This window comes from Marmota flaviventris, chromosome 2, assembly GCF_047511675.1.
Source record: "Marmota flaviventris isolate mMarFla1 chromosome 2, mMarFla1.hap1, whole genome shotgun sequence".
Classification (NCBI taxonomy): Eukaryota; Metazoa; Chordata; class Mammalia; order Rodentia; family Sciuridae; genus Marmota; species Marmota flaviventris.
This window is the reverse complement of record NC_092499.1, coordinates 81078895-81097252: the sequence shown is the minus strand read 5'-3', so window position 1 is coordinate 81097252 and position 18358 is coordinate 81078895. Positions and strand designations below refer to the sequence as shown.

The 18358-nt window shown below is 38.2% G+C and overlaps 1 protein-coding gene across 1 annotated transcript; it reads left to right on the top strand.

Moving 5' to 3' along the window:
* The first annotated feature begins 742 nt into the window (after positions 1-742).
* On the top strand, positions 743-1720 carry LOC114088253 (olfactory receptor 4K17-like). Its single transcript, XM_027929837.2, has one exon. The coding sequence runs from the start codon at positions 782-784 to the stop codon at positions 1718-1720; it is 939 nt and encodes a 312-aa protein (XP_027785638.2). The 5' UTR covers positions 743-781.
* Positions 1721-18358: the final 16638 nt, after the last annotated feature.

Genomic DNA, 18358 nt, shown 5'->3' with positions numbered 1-18358 from the left:
TCACCTTGAGCATTTATCATTTCTTTACAGTGAATACATTAAAAATCTTTCTTATAATTTTTTGAAATATACATTATGTTATCCTGTAGTGTCACCCTCTTATGCGATAGCACATCAAAAATTCTTACTCCTATCTCACTCTAAATTAGTGATCAACCTCTATCAATCTTTCCTTCATTCTAAACTAGTGATCAACCTCTATCAATCTGTCCCTCATCCTCCTTCTCTCCATAAACAGTGGTAACTACAATTCTACTCACAAATTCTATAAAATTATTTTTTTATATTCTACAAATATGTGAGATCATGCTTGTTCATCTGTACCTGGCTTATTTTACTTAGTGTTCTTCACTTCTATCCATATTTTTGAAAATGACAGGGTTTTTTTTAGCTGAATGGTGGTAATTCATTGCCTATATGTACTGCCTTTTCTTTGTACATTCATCAGTCTATAGACACTTAGATTTTTTTTCCCAATCTTAAACACTGTGAATAGTGATGTGAATATGAGAGTACAAATGTCTCTTTGACTTATTGATTTCATTTCCTTTGGATAGTCACCCAGTACTGGAACAGCTGGATCATGGTATAGTTGTTAATAAATTTTTGAAAAACCTCCATATTGTTTATCATACTGGCTGTACTAACTTACATTCCCACCAACAATGGGTGAAGGTTCACTTTTCCTAATATTGTTGAAAGAACATAGCAACCTTTGTGGTATAAGTGATCTCTTTTTCTCTCTGCAGGTCATCTGTGAACAAGCAATGAGATCAAAACCATGCAACTACTAAATCAGTCTCAAGTATCAGAATTTATTTTGGTGGGACTGACCAGCTTTAAGGATATAGAGTTTCTTCTCTTTGCCCTCTTCTCAATTATCTATTTGGTAACAGTTTTAGGGAACCTTCTCATTATACTTACTGTATTTTTAACCCCAAACCTGAACACCCCCATGTACTTCCTCCTTGGGAATCTCTCCTTTGTGGATATGTCCCTTGCTTCCTTTGCCACCCCTAAAATGATTGTGAATTTGATAAAACACAGGAAGACTATTTCTTTTCTTGGTTGCTTCACTCAAATATTTCTTCTCCACTTACTAGGTGCAACTGAAACTGTACTATTGGTTTCCATGGCCTTTGATAGATATGTGGCCATTTGTAAGCCCCTACACTACATGACCATCATGAACAAGAAACTGTGTATTTTGCTTGTAGTGATGTCATGGTGCTCAGGTCTCCTTCATGTAGGACTTCAGTTACCCTTTGCCATAAACTTGCCTTTCTGTGGTCCTAATGTGGTGGATAGCATTTTCTGTGATCTGCCTCTAGTTAGCAAACTTGCATGCACAGATACCTATTTTGTACAAGTAGTCATTGTTGCCAACAGTGGCATGATCTCCATGAGCTGTTTCCTCATTTTGCTTATTTCCTACACTTTAATCCTCACAACCATTAAAAGAAGCTCTTCTATTGGGCAGTCTAAAGCCCGTTCCACTTTGACAGCTCACATCACAGTGGTGATTATCTTCTTTGGACCGTGCATCTTTATCTATGTCTGGCCCTTCAACAACCACTCTGTGGATAAGTTCCTTGCTGTATTCTATACCATTATCACCCCTATCTTGAATCCACTTATCTACACTCTACGGAACAAAGAAATGAAGACAGCCATGAGGAAACTCTGGAGAGCTCTTGTGCATTCTAACGAAGATTCTTAGGTTAAAAGCATGATTACAGAGAAATGGAGTATTGTTCATACCTCTAAAACTTTCTTTTAAAATAAACTTATCCAAGTAATATAGAGAGAGACAAATAAAATAGCAAGATTCTAGAAGATAGATATCTGATAATATTTTGAATGTTTAACCAATGTAAAATTAATAAATTTTTATTGATCCTTAAAATGATGTTCAGTGAGTTATAACAATTGTCAAAAATCTCCTTGTCTGTCAGAGCAGTTTGATTTATATGTATTTTAAAAAGGTACTCATAAGGCTTGCTATGAAAGGCCAATTAAGTCAATCTGCAGAATGTCTGTTATAATTTTCTGTACATAAAGATAATTTTCTATCTTCTCTATGATATTAGTGTCTGAGTCACAAATCCATGTGGTACCTTTACAAAGCCAGAAACTGAGTTGCCACCATCTACCTTCCTGATCAAAGTCACTCATTTTTCCTTTTGCCACCAAAATAAGATTTTTATATGCTCATCTTTATGGCTATTAATAAAATGAAATCTTACTACCATCTTCATGACCTCGATATTTCAATTTCATAGAATTATGCCCTGACTCCAAATAGAAGGTTATACATTTTAGAGAAATACTGTGAATTTTGGAAATGATATTATATATTGCTTCCAATATATGTGTATAAGGGAAAGAACTCAGGGGCACTTAAACACTGAGCTACATCCTTAGCCCTTTTTAATATTTTATTTAGAAACAGAGTCTTATTGAGTTGCTTAGAGCCTCACTAAGTTACTGAGGCTGGCTTTGAACTCTCGATCCTTCTGCCTCAGCCTCCTGAGCCACTGAAATTATGGTGTGTGTCACTGCACCCAGCTTGAAAGAAATATATTTTTGTTTGTGTTCCATGGCCCAGACATCAGCTCAGCCAATATAGAAAGAGAATCCATGACTTGAGTCCTGAACCACCATATCTAGTCTCTCTGACTCTTTGTTTCAAAAGCACCTGTGCCTCAAATACCATTACCAATGGGCAATGGGAGTCCTTGGTCCCAGGTGTCACTGTGATCACTCCTGAGAATGCAGATCTATAGTAGTGCACACCAGCTTGTGCTTCTGGCCTCCATTCCAAGGCTTCCCAAGAACACCACCCATCTGATACTTATATCACTATAAGTAGGCCTTGAATCTAGACTCTGTGCCATGAGGGTTTCTCTGTGTCATAACACCATTAGTAGCAGACAAAGAGTCTGGAAAGATGTTAGTAGCCATCACCACTAAAGACCCTGATCACCACCACAGAGTTCCATGGTGTCAATCAATGCTACCTTGCAATCTTCTGCAACATCAACTTCAGCTGAGAGAGAAAAGTAGAATCAATACCACTGTGCACCCATGGTCGTCACAACAGTTTCAGCCTACCCAACAGTGCCCTTTCACCCCCACATAGAAAAGCATCTTTCCCATGGAAAGCAGCATGTGAGGTCTGGGAAAGGTAAGTGCTCTGGTAAATGCAAGGAGTGTACTTACAACAACAGTGTATGAAAAACCAAGAAACATGCCTTCACAAAAGAATTCAGTAATTTATCCAGTATCTGAATCCAAAGAAATGAAGACCTATGATCTACTAGGCCCATAATGCACAATAATTGCTTTAAGGAAACTCCGGAAGCTTCAGTATAACTAATTTAACAAAACAATTAGAAAAACAATAATTATCCAAAAGAAATTTTACAGAGAGGTTGAAATTAATTTAACCCCCCCCCCAATTAGTTAAAAAATTAATAAGATATAAATTACTTAAATTACAACATCAAAAATATAAAATGTGGGAAGAGGTGGAGTAAAATTATAATTTTTAAAGAAAATTAAAGTAAAATATTTTTCCAGTTAAAGTAGATTATAACTGTAGAGCCTGTGCAAAAGGAAAACAAAGAGAGAGTGTGGATATACTTCTATCAAAAAAAAAAAAACTGATTCAAAAACTGTACAAAGTAACTAGAAAGTCATTATATAATGATGAAAAGGTCAATTCAGCACGACAGTGTAACAATTGATACACCCCCAGAATTGAAGAAAAATTTTGAAGCAAGAGATCGAATGCAAGATAACTAGGGCCTTCAGTACTATAGTTTCAACAATAGATACATCATACAGACAAAAAATCAATAGGAAACTTCAGAGTTAAGCTACACTAGAACAAATGGACCTAACAAATATACACATATTATTCCCTTCAAAAACAGAAGAATGCATGTTCTTCTGTTCATGTTCTGAACATGAACACTTCATGTTCAAGTGTATAAATCACATTCTCCATGACAGATCATGTGTTGGGCCACAAACCAAGTCCTATAAAATTTAAGGTATAAATCATATCAGGTATTTATTCTGACCACAGTGGTATACAACTAGAAATCAATAAGTTAAGGAATTTTATTATTTTTTTTTCTTTACCTACCATAGCTAAAGTAAAGATCCATTATGGAATTCATAAATGAGTGTTGTGTTTATATGTCTACCAACAGCAGTACTTTTTTTAAGGAAAGCAATATTTCTCTGCTTTGAATTAAGCAATGCATGATTTTATTTTATTTTTATTTATTCATTTATTTATTTTTAATTTATTTTTTATTGGTTGTTCAAAACATTATAAAGCTATTGACATATCATATTTCATACAATAGATTCAAGTTGGTTATGAACTCCCAATTTTACCCCAAATACAGATTGCAGAATCACATCGGTTACACATCCACATTTTTACATAATGCCCTATTAGTAACTGTTGTATTCTGCTACCTTTACTATCCTCTACTATCCCCCCTCCCTCCCCTCCCATCTTCTCTCACTACCCCATCCACTATAATTCATTTCTCTCCTTGTTTATTTTCCCATTCCCCTCACAACCTCTTATATGTAATTTTGTATAACAATGAGTGTCTCCCTCCATTACCATGCAATTTCCCTTTCTCTCCCTTTCCATCCCACCTCATGTATCTGTTTAATGTTAATCTTTTCTTCCTGCTCTTCCTCCCTGCTCTGTTCTTAGTTGCTCTCATTATATCAAAGAAGACATTTGGTATTTGTTTTTTAGGGATTGGCTAGCTTCACTAAGCATGATCTGCTCTAGTGCCATCCATTTTTTAGATAACTTAAAAATGTATGGAATAGCTGACATTATCCTAAACAAATAATGGGTCAAGGAATAAAAAGAAAGGGGGGGGGGGGGTGATTGGAAAATTATTTATTTATTTATTTATTTAAGGTGCAGATGGACACAACACAATGCCTTTATTTTTATGTGGTGCTGAGGATCGAACCCGGTTCCCGCCTGTGCTAGGCCAGGGCTCTACCGCTGAGCCACAATCCCAGCCTTGGAAAGTAATTTAAAAATATCAAAATGGACATACATTGTACCAAAAAAAAATGAGAGGCAGCAACTGAAGTTATAAGAAGAAAGTTTATAGCAATGAAGACCAACATCAAAAAAAAAAGAATATAGGTCTGACAACCTAATATGACATGTAAAAGGAACTAAAGCAATAACAATTAAGTTCAAAGATGGCAAAAGAATAATATTAAAGATCAAAGAGAGGGGGCTGGGGATGTGGCTCAAGCACTTGCCTGGCATGCATGCGGCCCAGGTTCGATCCTCAGCACCACATACAGACAAAGATGTTGTGTCCGCCAAATACTAAAAAATAAATATTAAAAAATTCTCTCTCTCCCTCTCTCTCACTCTCTCTCTCTCTCTTTCTTTAAAAAAAAAAAAAAAAAAAAAAAAACAGATCAAAGAGGAAATAAAGTACAAGCCCGAAAACAATAAAAAGGTCAACAACGTAAAAGCTGATTTTTTGAAAAGGAAAACAGAACAGAGAAACCTTGAACTACATTAAGAAAAAGTGATATTCATAAATAAATAAAAGCAGTCATTATAGTACAGAAATATAAAGGATAATGAAAAGCTACTATGCATAACTATTTAACAAAAAATGAATAACCTAGAAAAAACGGATAATTACTAGAAACCACATACAAAAACTAAATCATGAAGAAATAGAAAATCTGACCAGATCAATAGCAATTAAGGAGACTGAATCAGTAGTGAAATGTCTTCCATCATAGAAAACCCTGGACCTGTTATCCACACTGTTGAATTCTGAATAGAAAAAATATTGGTATGTCATAAACTTTATTTTCTCAAAAGAATTGTCAAGATGGAGTATTTTCAAACTCATTTTTAGAGGGAAACATCCTTCTAGCAAAGCCAGACTAGAACACTGAAAGAAAAAGAAAATTTCAAAACCTCCTATAAATATATATTAATCAAAAAGAGCATGATACTGACATAAAAAGAGACCCACTGCTCTATGGGACAGAATAGTGAACACAAAAGAAATTCCAAGCTGGATGGGGTGGCACATGCTTGTAATTCTCACCTGCTCAGGAGGCTGAGGCAGGAGAATCACAAGTTCAAAGCCAGCATCAGCAACTTAGAGAGGCCCTAACCAACTCAGTGAGACCCTGTCTCTAAATAAAATATAAAAATGGCTGAGGATGTGGCTTAGTGGTTAAGTGCCCCAGGGATTTAATCTCTGGTTACTCCCTCCCCCACCACCCCTGAAAAAAAAAAAAAAAAAAGAATTTCGACACTTTTGGTCAATTTATTTTCAAGGTACCTACTAACAACACAATAGGGAAAGAACAGTCTCTTTTATAAAAAAAAAACAAAATTATTAATGAAAGTGTATAACTACACATAATGCTAACACAAACCAGATGATAACATCTGTAGCTCTTTTAATAACATGAAAAGTATATTTCAGAATATTACAAAGGAATATTACTAAAGGCAACAGAAGATCATCAGGTCATCTCACCCAGAAATAGCACTCAATCAGGATGACCTAACAATTTTCCTAATTGTTATTACGGACCATGTATGCCCCTAATCATAGAGCTGAAATATGGGAATAAAACTGATAAAACTACTAGGAGGAGGAACAGAGAGAAAATTATAATAAAAACATCAAAATCCACACTGTCAATAATTGATTAAAGTTGATAAAAACTCATTAGAGTTGAACCACTTTTATATAATTGATATTTATAAAATACTTTGATCAAATTTATTAAATTTATCTTTTTTCTGAAGTGAACATACATACATTTGCCAAGTTAGAGAATATTCTGAGCCATAAAACAATCATAATTAATTTTAAAAGTGTTTAAATTACCCAGATTTGTACATAGATGTATAAAACAGTTCTATTTGTAATCTCCCAAAGTAGAAAGAAGACAAATATCCTAAAGCAGATGAATGGATGACAATATGCTGGTCTTTAAGTATGACTTAATAGTATTAAGCAACAGAAAAGAATGTTCCATTGATGCAAACACCAAAATGACAAATATCACAATATGTATGATGAGAAAAAGAAGTCATATTTAATACAAGTTCAGACTACTTAATTTCAAGATTAGTGGTTTTCTACAGAGGGAGGATTTGTGCATGGAAAGACTAGAAAGAGGTTATCCAGGGACAAGAAAGCTTTGGGAGCTGAGGTACAAAAAAAATGTACATTTTCAATATGAACAGTTTATTATGTGTGAATGTACTGTGTTCATCATCTCTAGCAATTAGAGAAATGCAAATCAAAACTACTCTAAAATTTCATCTCACTCCAGTCAGATTGGCAATTATCAAGAATACAAGCAACAGTAAATGTTGGCAAGGATGTGGAGAAAAAGGTACAATCATATTTTGCTGGTGGGACTGCAAATTGATGCAACCACTATGGAAAGCAGTATGGACAGTCCTCAGAAAACTTGGAATGAAACCACCAATTGACCCAGCTATCCCACTCCTTGGTTTGTACCCAAAGGACTTAAAATCAGCATACTACAGTGATGCAGCCACATCAATGTTTATAGCAGCTCAATTCGCAATAGCTAGACCATGGAACCAACCTATATGCCCTTCAAAAGATGAATGATAAAGAAAATGTGGTACATATACATAATGAAATATTATACCACCTTAAAGAAGAATGAAATCATGGCATTTGCACTTAAGTGGATGGAGCTGGAGAATATCATACTAAATATCATACTAAGTGAAATAAGCCAAGCCCCTAAAACCAAAGCCTCAATGTTTTCTCTGATAGGTGGATCTGATCCATAATAGGGTGTGGGGGATAAAGGGACTTTGAATTATGCAGAGGGAAGTGAGGGAAGGGGAAAGGGTGTGGGGATAGGAAGGCAGTGGAATGAGATGGGCACTATTATTCTATATACATGTATGATTACACTATTGGTGTGACTCTGGACCATGCTCAGCCAGAGGAAAGAGAAATTGGGCTTCCTTGTGTACAATGTGTCAAAATGCATTCTATTGTCATGTATGACTAATTAGAACAAATTAAAAATTTTAAAAAGCTAAGAAATCAAAATAAAGGTGTTTTAAACTCATTTTAATATTCTTTTTTAAAACAAATATATCTTAATAAATTTTACAACCATTTCACAAACTCAGTGAATGTAATCATTACTGGCATCAGATCAATATTGGTGTCAGATTCGCCATTTTAGGTCAGGGGGCCATTTTATCTAGAGCCTCCCGAGTTTTGATTCTGAGGCATTGCTGCTTAACTTCCTGTAAGAACATGTTGCCTGCTAAATGATTAACCCCACCCCAGCTTATGATGCAACTCCTAAGCAGCTGATGAAAAGCCTCTTGCAGGCTATAAAGCTGCTCTGAGTGCTCTCCTCGGAGGGACAGCCTGTTGGTTTGCCTGGTGTCACTAACAATAAACTCTTGTGTGAGATTCAGGTGTGAGGTGTGGTCTTTGGACTTTGTGTGGAATCTGCAAGTGTCCACTGGTGCTGTGACTGGGATTAGGCTCTCCCATCAACCTTGCTCTCCCTTTGGGGATCTGAGCTGCTTTGAGATTCCATACTCGGTCCTAAGCCGCCCTCACTGCGAATTCACCTTCCATTTCACTGAACGCTTGACTTCTCATCCACCACCCACTGATTCGGGGAAGTTCCCCTGCCTTAAGTCCACTCAAAGGACCTGTGGGTCCTGGGAAGTGACCTTGAACATCCGGCACTCCCAGGGTTCCCATTTGGTTGGGAATGGAACCCCATCCACGGCTTTCAGAGATACATTTGGTTCCTACCGTTGGCCGAGTCCATAAGCTCAGAAGGTCTCACCCCTGGCAAAAGATCTTTCTCTGGGTCTCGGCCTGAAAGCCCTGGTGCCAGGCACTGAGAATCCCTACAGGCCTCAGCCCCAGCTACTGTCCTGAGGCGATGAGGACTCCCAAAACGGTTAGCTCTTCCTCATTCGGTATAAGAGAACACAGAGGTACACCTCTGCTTCTCACTACCGACTCTCTTTTTCTCTTGCCATGAGTGTAGCCACCCCTGCCATCCCTAGGACATCCCCTTGGGGGTTGCCTTTTAGCAAACTTAGACTCACTCTGCCTTACCCCTGACTTAATGGTGCAAAAACTAATTTGACTCTGCAACCAAATTTGGCCTCTCTATACCTTTGACAATGATTCTAAATAGTTGCTAACAGCACTCTAGATCCCAACATTTTGAGGGAACTTTTTAACTTCTGTGAGTGCTTGGGAAACATAGAAAGCAATCTCCCGTGTTCAGGCCTTCTCTTTACTTCATTCCAAATGGTCCCTCTGCTCTTCCTGTTCTCAGGCCCAAGTTCTCTGGCTCTTGAAACCCTCTCTTCTCTACCTCAGGACCTTCCTGAAACCCTAGACTTCAACCCTGCTGATGAACCCTCTTCCTACTGTTCTCCACTTTCTGCTCCAAATGCTTCGGGACCTCCCTCACCTACTTTCAGTCTACCCGCTACTTGCTTTAGCTCCAGCACAAACCCCTCTACCCAGCACACACCTCTGCTTCCCCTTTGTGAAGTAGCAGAGTCAGAGGGAGTTGTTTGGCTACACATCTCTTTCTCCTTTAGTGACCTCTCCCGGATCAAAAGAAGGCTAAGGGCCTTCACCTCCAATCTTTCAGGGTACATTAAAGAATTTCAATACCTAACCCAATCATATGATCTAACTCTCCATGACATCCATAAGATCCTATCCAACATCCTCCTACTTGAGGAACACAGGCAAGTTTGGGATAGGCTAGAAACTATGTTGAGGAGGTCCACCAAACCTCCCCCACTCACCCAATTGGCACTGAGGCAGTCCCTGACCATGACCCCTCCAGTTTGGTTGGAGGGATCACTAGTAGGAACCAATTTATTTCCTGCCTCATGGCAGGACTAAGAAAATCAGCACATAAGGAGGCTATTAACTATAAGAAACTCCAAGAAGAACTTCAGGACAAAAATGAAATCTCCTCAATATTCTTGGACCACCTCACAAAGGCCCTTTTGCAGTACAGCAATCTAGACCCTGAAACCCCAGATGGGAGACAACTACTAATGACCTACTTATTCTCCCAGAGCTTCCCCAACATTTAGGCTAAACTCAAACACCTAGAGAAGGTACCCCAAACTCCTCAAGCAGAGGTTTTGCAATGGGAGAGATGAGAAGGCCCATAAACAAAAATATCAGATGCTGGCCAAGGCCTTTCAACCTGCCTCAACCTCTGTCACTGGGGTATCCCTGCTCCCTAGGAAGGAGCCAGGGGAACCCCGGACCCCTGCTTCATATGTGTCAAAGGGGTCATTGGGCCACAGCATGCCCAAGTGCCCAGAAACCTCCTGGTGCATGTCCCAAATGCCATCAAGAAGGACACTGGGCCATCAACTGTCCTCACACACCAAGAGTTGCAAGGCCATCTAGCTCTGATACCTTTCAAACAGATCTTCTAGGTCTGGCAACGGATGACTGAGGGGGCCCAGGATCCCCTCACCCAACCACCACCATTACTTCTCCAGAGCCCAGAGTAATCATTGTGGTAGCAGTTGGGCCCATCTCTTTCCCTGTGGACACTGGAGCCACATACTCTGTCCTAAAGGAGTTTTGGGGACCTACTTCTCTTTTTTGTTCATCTCTTGTCAGGTAGAAGGAACACCTTACCAGTCCCTACAAACCCCTTTGCTTCACTGCAAATTCCAGGGCATTACCTTTTCCCATTCCTTCCTGGTGATTTCCTACTGCCCAGCTCCTCTCTTAGGCAGGGACCTCCTAGCCAAAGTTGGAGCTTTCATTACCTTAGCTCCTGAGTCTCACCTCAATCTCAGCTCACCTCCAGTACCCCTCCTGCTAGTACTCCAGACAAATTCCATGACCTCTTACCTGCATCAAGGTTGATCCCTCAATCTGGGACCTCCAAAACCCCTCCATAGCCGCCCATCACCCTCCCTTGATAATACATCTCAAGGATCCCCACCTATTTCCCTGAACAACCCCAATACCCACTTTCCCTCCAAACCCTCAAGGGTCTCAAATTTTTAATCTTTGATCTGCTCCAAAAAGGCTTCTTATGCCAAATGAACTCCTGTTTTAACACACCATCTTAGCAGTCAAGAAACCAAATGGATCCTACAGAAAAGTACAGAATCTTCACCTCATGAATATAGCCTTAATCAACATTCCCCCAGTTGTTCCCAACCCCTATATCCTCCTCTCCACTGTTCCCTCACACACCACTCTTTTTCAGTTTTGGATATAAAAGATGCCTTTCTCTCCATTCCCTTATACCACCAATCCCAGTACATTTTCACCTTCACCTGGACAGACCTCCACTCCTTTAACTTGGACTGTCCTACCCAAGGATTTAGAGATAATCCCCATCTATTTGGCCAAGTCCTTTCTAGGGATTTATCTTCCCTCTCACTCCCCCAATTTAAACTTATTCAATATGTAGATGATCTCCTCCTTTACAGCCCCTCTTTACAGATTAGTCTCATTATATGGCAATCCCAGAGGACCTCTGTCTTTGCACATCTTCAAAACCTTGACTTTCAACCCTCCAAAGCTCTCTGCTACTTTCTAAAGAAGACTCTTGTCAGGCAGAGGAGGTTACTGCAAAGACTACCAGCTCCTGACGCCCAAGACTGAGACTTATGACTCATGGTCAACTCCTCTGACTTCAAAGACTCTGCCCCTACCTAAAACCCTCCCTGACCCCCTTTAAGGGAATGAGATTCTTCTCCCCTAATCAGCAGGAAGAAGCTACAGAAGAAAGATCATTGTCCTCACCCCCAGTTTCTATAAAACCAAAAGGGAAGAATCTTGGCATCAAATTAATATTGGCATCAGATTCACCATATTAGGTCAGGAGCCATTTTATCTAGAGGCTTCAAAGTTTCAATTCTGAGGCAATGCTGCTTAATTTCTCATAAAAACATGTACCTGCTAAATGATCAACCCCACCCCAGCTTATGCTACAACTCTCATCAGCTTATGAAATTCCTCTTGCAGGATATAAAGCTTCTATGAGTGCAGTCACACTGCTACTCTCCTCAGAGGGACAGCCTTGTTGGTTTGCCTCATGTTACTGACAATAAATCTCTTATGTGAGATTCAGGTGTGTGGCGTGGTCTTTGGACTTTGTGTGGACTCTGTGAGTGTCCATTCAATCATAAAATAAACTCAACTATTATATTAGATCAAGATTCTCTGCTATTCAGACAACTTTGACATGCATTAATATGAGAGAAAATAATAGGCAGTGGGGAGTAGGAACGAGATAGTAAAGGTGGACCAGCGGGCAAGCACCAAGACAGTCATTTTAAAATTTTAACATGCCTAGACATGTTATAAAACATTTCCTTTTCTCAAAAAGGTGGTATGTTTCCAAATTGACTGAAAAATCAGGGTGGGCCTCTTGGGACCATTGAAATATCAAGAATCAACTTTTTAAAAATCACAGAAAATACCAACAATACCAACAACAACAACAAAACTGATCAACCAAGTGTAAACCCCCAGTAACAGTGAAGAATCCATCAGGAGGAGCTTATCAACTTCTCCTTACATGCCTTTAAAAGAAAGAATTCCCCCAAACTTAAAGGTACTCTTGCTCTTCCCAGGCATGCTAATGCAGGGAGTTCTGAGTCATTTTCTTTTACTCTCCTTTTTAATAAAATCCCTGTTTGCTTGTTTACCTCCTATGGTGTTCATTCCTTGATTCTGTGGAACACAAACCCAATCTAAATCCTGCCAGTAACAATAGGGCACAGTGACATATCCTGGCCTTTTGTTGTGGTCATATGTAATACTGCTTAGTGTATGACCTCTCTGGCAACAGGAAATAAAATCTGAATTGAATGTAATTATGTAGATAGAGTTACAGAATTAGATTGCAGAAGACATCTCCTTAGTACTTACTGGCCAAATGAATAACTTTACTAATTTTTAACATTTGGTTGATTTACATGAGGTTTAACTTCTCTCCTTGTTCTGATTTCAAGGGTATGCAACAATTGATATCACTCTTAAAAAGAAAACCCCATGAGTTAGATGTCCAGGTAATTATTTCCATGATTCTTGCTCTATTCAGAGCAGTTTCAACCAAAGAACATCTTCAGGTGGTGAATATGGTCATGCTGAGGGAGAGCACTTCCACAGATCCACCGAGCAATAGATGTCAGCAAAAGCATGTTTTAGAAGGAGACAGAATCTGCTCTAAGAGAAAAATTCATGTTTACATAGCCATCTCATCTCTCTGACTCTGTCCATTAATTCTTTAAACATTTCTGGGTATCCGTTTTAAGGAGGTCTACTGTTCTGGAGTTGAGAACAGTTCCTTTAGCTGCTGACATTTTTCAGACTTTCTCCTGCTATTGTTACCTGCAGGAAATGGAATGGGATTCTTGTTCCATGGAGTTGAAGAATGAACACTGAAAATGCCATTGAGGTAAACAAGCAAGAAGGAATTTTATTTAAAAGGAAAGTGAGGTAGGGAGACCTGTAGAGTAGAGGAAGGGACCAGGGAAGGGAGAAGGGGAGGGAAAGGGGAAATATGGGGAATGATATTGGCCAAATTATATTGTTGTACTCTACATGTGCAAATATGTAACAATGAATCTCACTGTTATATACAATTACAATGTATCACAAAACATAGAAAGATATTTTTTTAAAAAAAAGCTATGCTAATGAGCAAAAGAGAAGCTATAAAAAAAAAAGGAAAGTGATAGAAAGATTCAGAGCTTCTGGCCCAGAGTACCTGGGAAGGGCAAGAGTGCCTTTTAAGTCTTTTAGTGGGGATTGAACCCAGGGACACACATTCTTAGTCCTTCTTTTTCCTTTTATTTTTATTTAGAGATAAGATCTGAGTTGCTTAGGACCTCCCTACATTTCTAAGGCTGGCTTTGAACCTGCAATCCTCCTGCATTATCCTTCCAAGGTACTGGGTTTACAGGCATGCACCACTGCACTGGGCTAGAGTTCCTTCTTTAAAGGCACATAAGGAGAAGTTGATGGACTCCTCTTGATTGGTTTTTGATATTTCAATTGTCCCATGAGGGACATGGCACAGGTTATAGATTATGCAGTTCCTTTTGGCAAGATGGAAACTCACACCCTTTTGAGAAAGAGGAACTGCTTTATAACAAGAAGGGCAGGTGAAAGTGGCTCTCCTGGTGCTTGCACTCTTGTTGATCTTTACTGTCCCTTCCCTCCTCTCCACTGCCAAACTTTTTCTAGCTCAATACTATGGCAGGGGGTGTTACAGAGGAAAGCTGCTTACCTAGTGACAGCCAGGAATCACAGAGAGAGAAACAAACAGAGACAGAGAGAGAGGGAGTGAGGGGAGGGGAAGGGGCCAGAGGCAAGATATACCCTTCCAGGGTTATCCCCAAGTGACTTACGTCCCCCAACTAGAACTGACCTTCTGAAATTTCCACTTCCTCTCAGTCATGCCATGAAATTGTGAACCCAGGAATGCATTTATCCACTGATGGGGTTAGAGCCCTTAATGTCATTTCTGATCATTGCTGCATCAGGGAGCATGACTTCTAACATGTGAGTCTTGGAGAACATTCCAAACACAAACTATTACAGATTATACCTAGCATTTCCAATTACATATCCAAGAAAAATAAAAATATACGTCCACACCCAGACTTGTCAATGAATGCACATACACTTTAATCATAAATTCTGAAAAGTAAAAATAGTCCAAATGTTTATTACCCTTTGAATGAATAAACAAAACGTGAATGAAATATACGATGAAATATTCTTTGGCATAAAATCAATCAAATAATGATACATGCCAAAACATATGTGTTACCGTGTACACTCTGAAAGTGTCAAGCTGGGCAAAAGAAGCCAGTCACAAAAAGGAGCACATATTGCATGATTTCATTGACACAAAATGCCCAGAATAAGTAAATCTTTAGAGAAAGAGAATAGAATAATGAAATAATGGTTTCCTAGGGTCCTGGAAGTGTGCCAGATGTGGTTTTTTGTAACTGGCTTATTTAGTTCAGCCTTGTGATTTTAGTATTCATCCACACTGCAGCATGCATCAATATTGGGTGCAAAATAAATTACATTGTTTGTGTGTTCCACATTAGGAGTGTCTGATAAAATTCTGGATTTTGGGGAGGAAGGATATAAAACTTTCTAAAATCACACTGTCATGCTTTTTCAAAATTCTGTTAATATATTAAACATTATATAATTGTACACATAAGTAGGTGAATTTTATGGTATGGTAGTTCTATTTCAACAAAGTTGGTGGAAAACTAAATACAATTCTAGGAGCTCTCCTGTGAGTCCTGTTAATACATGACAGCTACTTTTATCAATTGCTTCAATGTGTAGCCTTTTTCTTTCTTTATCAGGCCTAGGGTACCCCAGTGGTATTTTGGAGGAGTTTGGTTATTATGGAGAAGAAATCAGGTCAGGGCAAAAGTGTCATCTGTTGCCTGAAGCTTCCTTGAGCAGGGTGAAGTCCCAGGTCTAGTAAGGGACCACTTTGCTGGGGCAAAGTCTTCAGGAACATCATCCATGTATACCCACCACACACTTCAGATTTCTAGATTTTCCCTGCCAGTGAGCAGGGAAATCTGAGCACACTTCAGATTTCTAGATTTTCCCTGCTCTGAGCATAACAGACATACCTGACCAAGTGTTTATATATTTCTGTACCTGTGTTATTGCATTAGATATTCAGTGTACTGCTGGTAACTATCCCTTAACCATAGGAGGTGTCTCTTTGCAAACTACCAAAGAGTTCCTTGGGCCCTTACACTGGCTCTTTAATGACTTCTTTTTTTACCTTCTATTCACTATTCCTCTGCAAGAAGTCAATCCAGCTCCACTCTAGGAATAGTTCTTCCTAATCTTTAACATCTAATCTTTAAACATCTGAATTATTTTCCTGCAGGAATGTTCTTTTCCAAAATAATATTGGTTTTCAGATAACCTCTAGTGAATTTTTTGGGGGGTGGGGTACCAGGGGTTGAACTAAGGAATACTCAACCACTGAGCCACATCCCCAGGCCTATTTTGTGTTTTATTTAAAAACAGGGTCTTACTGAGTTGCTTACTGCCTTGTCATTCCTGAGTCTGGCTTTAAACTCACAATGCTCCTGGCTCAGCCTCCTGAGGTGCTGGGATTATAGACCTGTGCCACCATGTTCAGCCCACCAGTGAAATTTTTAATAATCAGGCATCCATCTCATTTGGGGGCTGATGTGCCATCTTCTCCATGAGATTGAGCCTATTTGTTTATCATGGTGTTGAGTGCCCCATCCACAAATTTCTATTTACTACCTAGTTTCTCAGGCCACTATCATTACCAGTTGTGTTACCTTGGCTCATTTTAGAAATAGACAGCAAGGTGGAATTAGAGTATACTCACTCAGTGAAATACCCAGCAAAAAAAAGACAAGTGATCCATGGACAACTTGGAGACATTTCTAAAATATTATTTATGTTCAGCAGAAGACAATTAAAACATAATAATAAATTCTATAAAATTTATTTAATAGAAATTCAAGAAGACACAAAATTAATATTTAATGATAGAAATGAGAATAGTCATTGTCTCCCATGTTTTTTTTATTTTTCCTAATTAGTTACACATGATAGCAGAATGCATTTGATTCATTGTACACAAATGAAGCACAACTTTTCATTTCTCTGGTTGTACACGACGTAGAGTTACACCACATGTGAGATTAGGGTAGTGATGTTCATCTCATTCCACCATCTTTCTCACCTCCATACCCCCTTCCCTTCCCTCCCTCCCCTTTGCCCAAAGTTCCTCCATTCTCCCCATGCCACCCCTCCACTCCACATTATGGATCTGCATCCACTTATCAGACAGAACATTCGGCCTTTGTTTTTTTGGGATTGGCTTACTTAGCTGAACATGATATTCTCCAGCTTCCATCCATTTACCTGTAAATACCAGAATTTTATTCTCTTTTAATTCTGAGTAATATTCTACTGTGTATATGTACCATAGTTTCTTTATACATTCATTTGTTAAAGGACATCTAGGTTGGTTCCACAGATTAGCTATTGTGAATCTTTCATGGTATTTACTGCAAAATGGTCAAAGAAAATATTTAAGATTGAGAGAAATACTTTTTATCTTGTAAATGCAGTGATTTTGCATAGGAAAAAAATATACTTGAATTTGTATATTTAAAATGTGTATACCTTGCTACTCATAAATTATTTCTCATATACTAACAGAAATTTAAAAACATACAAATAAAAAGAAAGAATAGAAAACCAGCAAATATAATGGTTTAAAATAGTGTTCATGGCAGCACATTTTCAACAGTCTTGGCAATAAAAGAGAAAATTTTGGCACAGTGTTTAAAGGATGTTAATTATTAAAAAGCAGATAGCTCTTTGTTCTGTCTCCTGGGGGAGTTTCTAGGCAGCTCTACATTCTGATAGCCAAGATCTAATTATATTCTCCCAGGCCAAAGTAGGCCTAGGGGAAAACAAGTCTAGTTTGGCTGGGCTTAATAGATATCTTGTTATTTGTTTTTCTTATTCTACTTTTTGCCTTATATTTCACTTGGTCTTGCCAAGTGTTAAAATTAAATTAGCAATGCTGTATAATACATACCTGCAATGGACTATAATTAATATTGTAATACTAAAATTAATAGTATTTTCTAGTTTGCTATTTTCTTTGCAGGAGAATAATTATGATATATCAATAAATTATTCCTTATTCTTCCTTTTCCTGGCACTAATAGTTCAATAAATACCATACTTTATAATTTAGGACACAGATTAATACATTTTTCTTTTAGTCTATATTTGTGTAGATACACTAATTTTCCATTCAAACTGAGAAATGGACATCAAAGTAACAGATCTTTCCTATAACCATACAGAACTGCAAGCATCTTATTTGATTAAGTAACATGTCCAGCTGTTTAGAGAAATAGATTTCTACCACAATTTTATTAAGAATGAATCAAATGAATGGATAACATAAACAATCCCAGAGGTTCTGTTTATCTAAAAATAATCTAATAATTTATAACCAAGTTTGCAACTCATGGTCTAATGTGAGATGGTGGTAGATACGGTTGTTTCTTTTAGATTGAGTTATCTCCTATGATGATCTGCCTCCTTCCTCAAAACTAATGTGAATTTTATTTTAAAAACTTTAAGCCAGATTTTTACTCATGATTCTGGCATCTTGAACAGAGTTCTTTTTACTTGGAATGATAAAAACAATACATTTA

Coding starts and splice junctions, on each gene's coding strand:
- LOC114088253 (XM_027929837.2), top strand. CDS start 782: ATGCAACTACTAAATCAGTCTCAAGTATCAGAATTTATTTTGGTGGGA.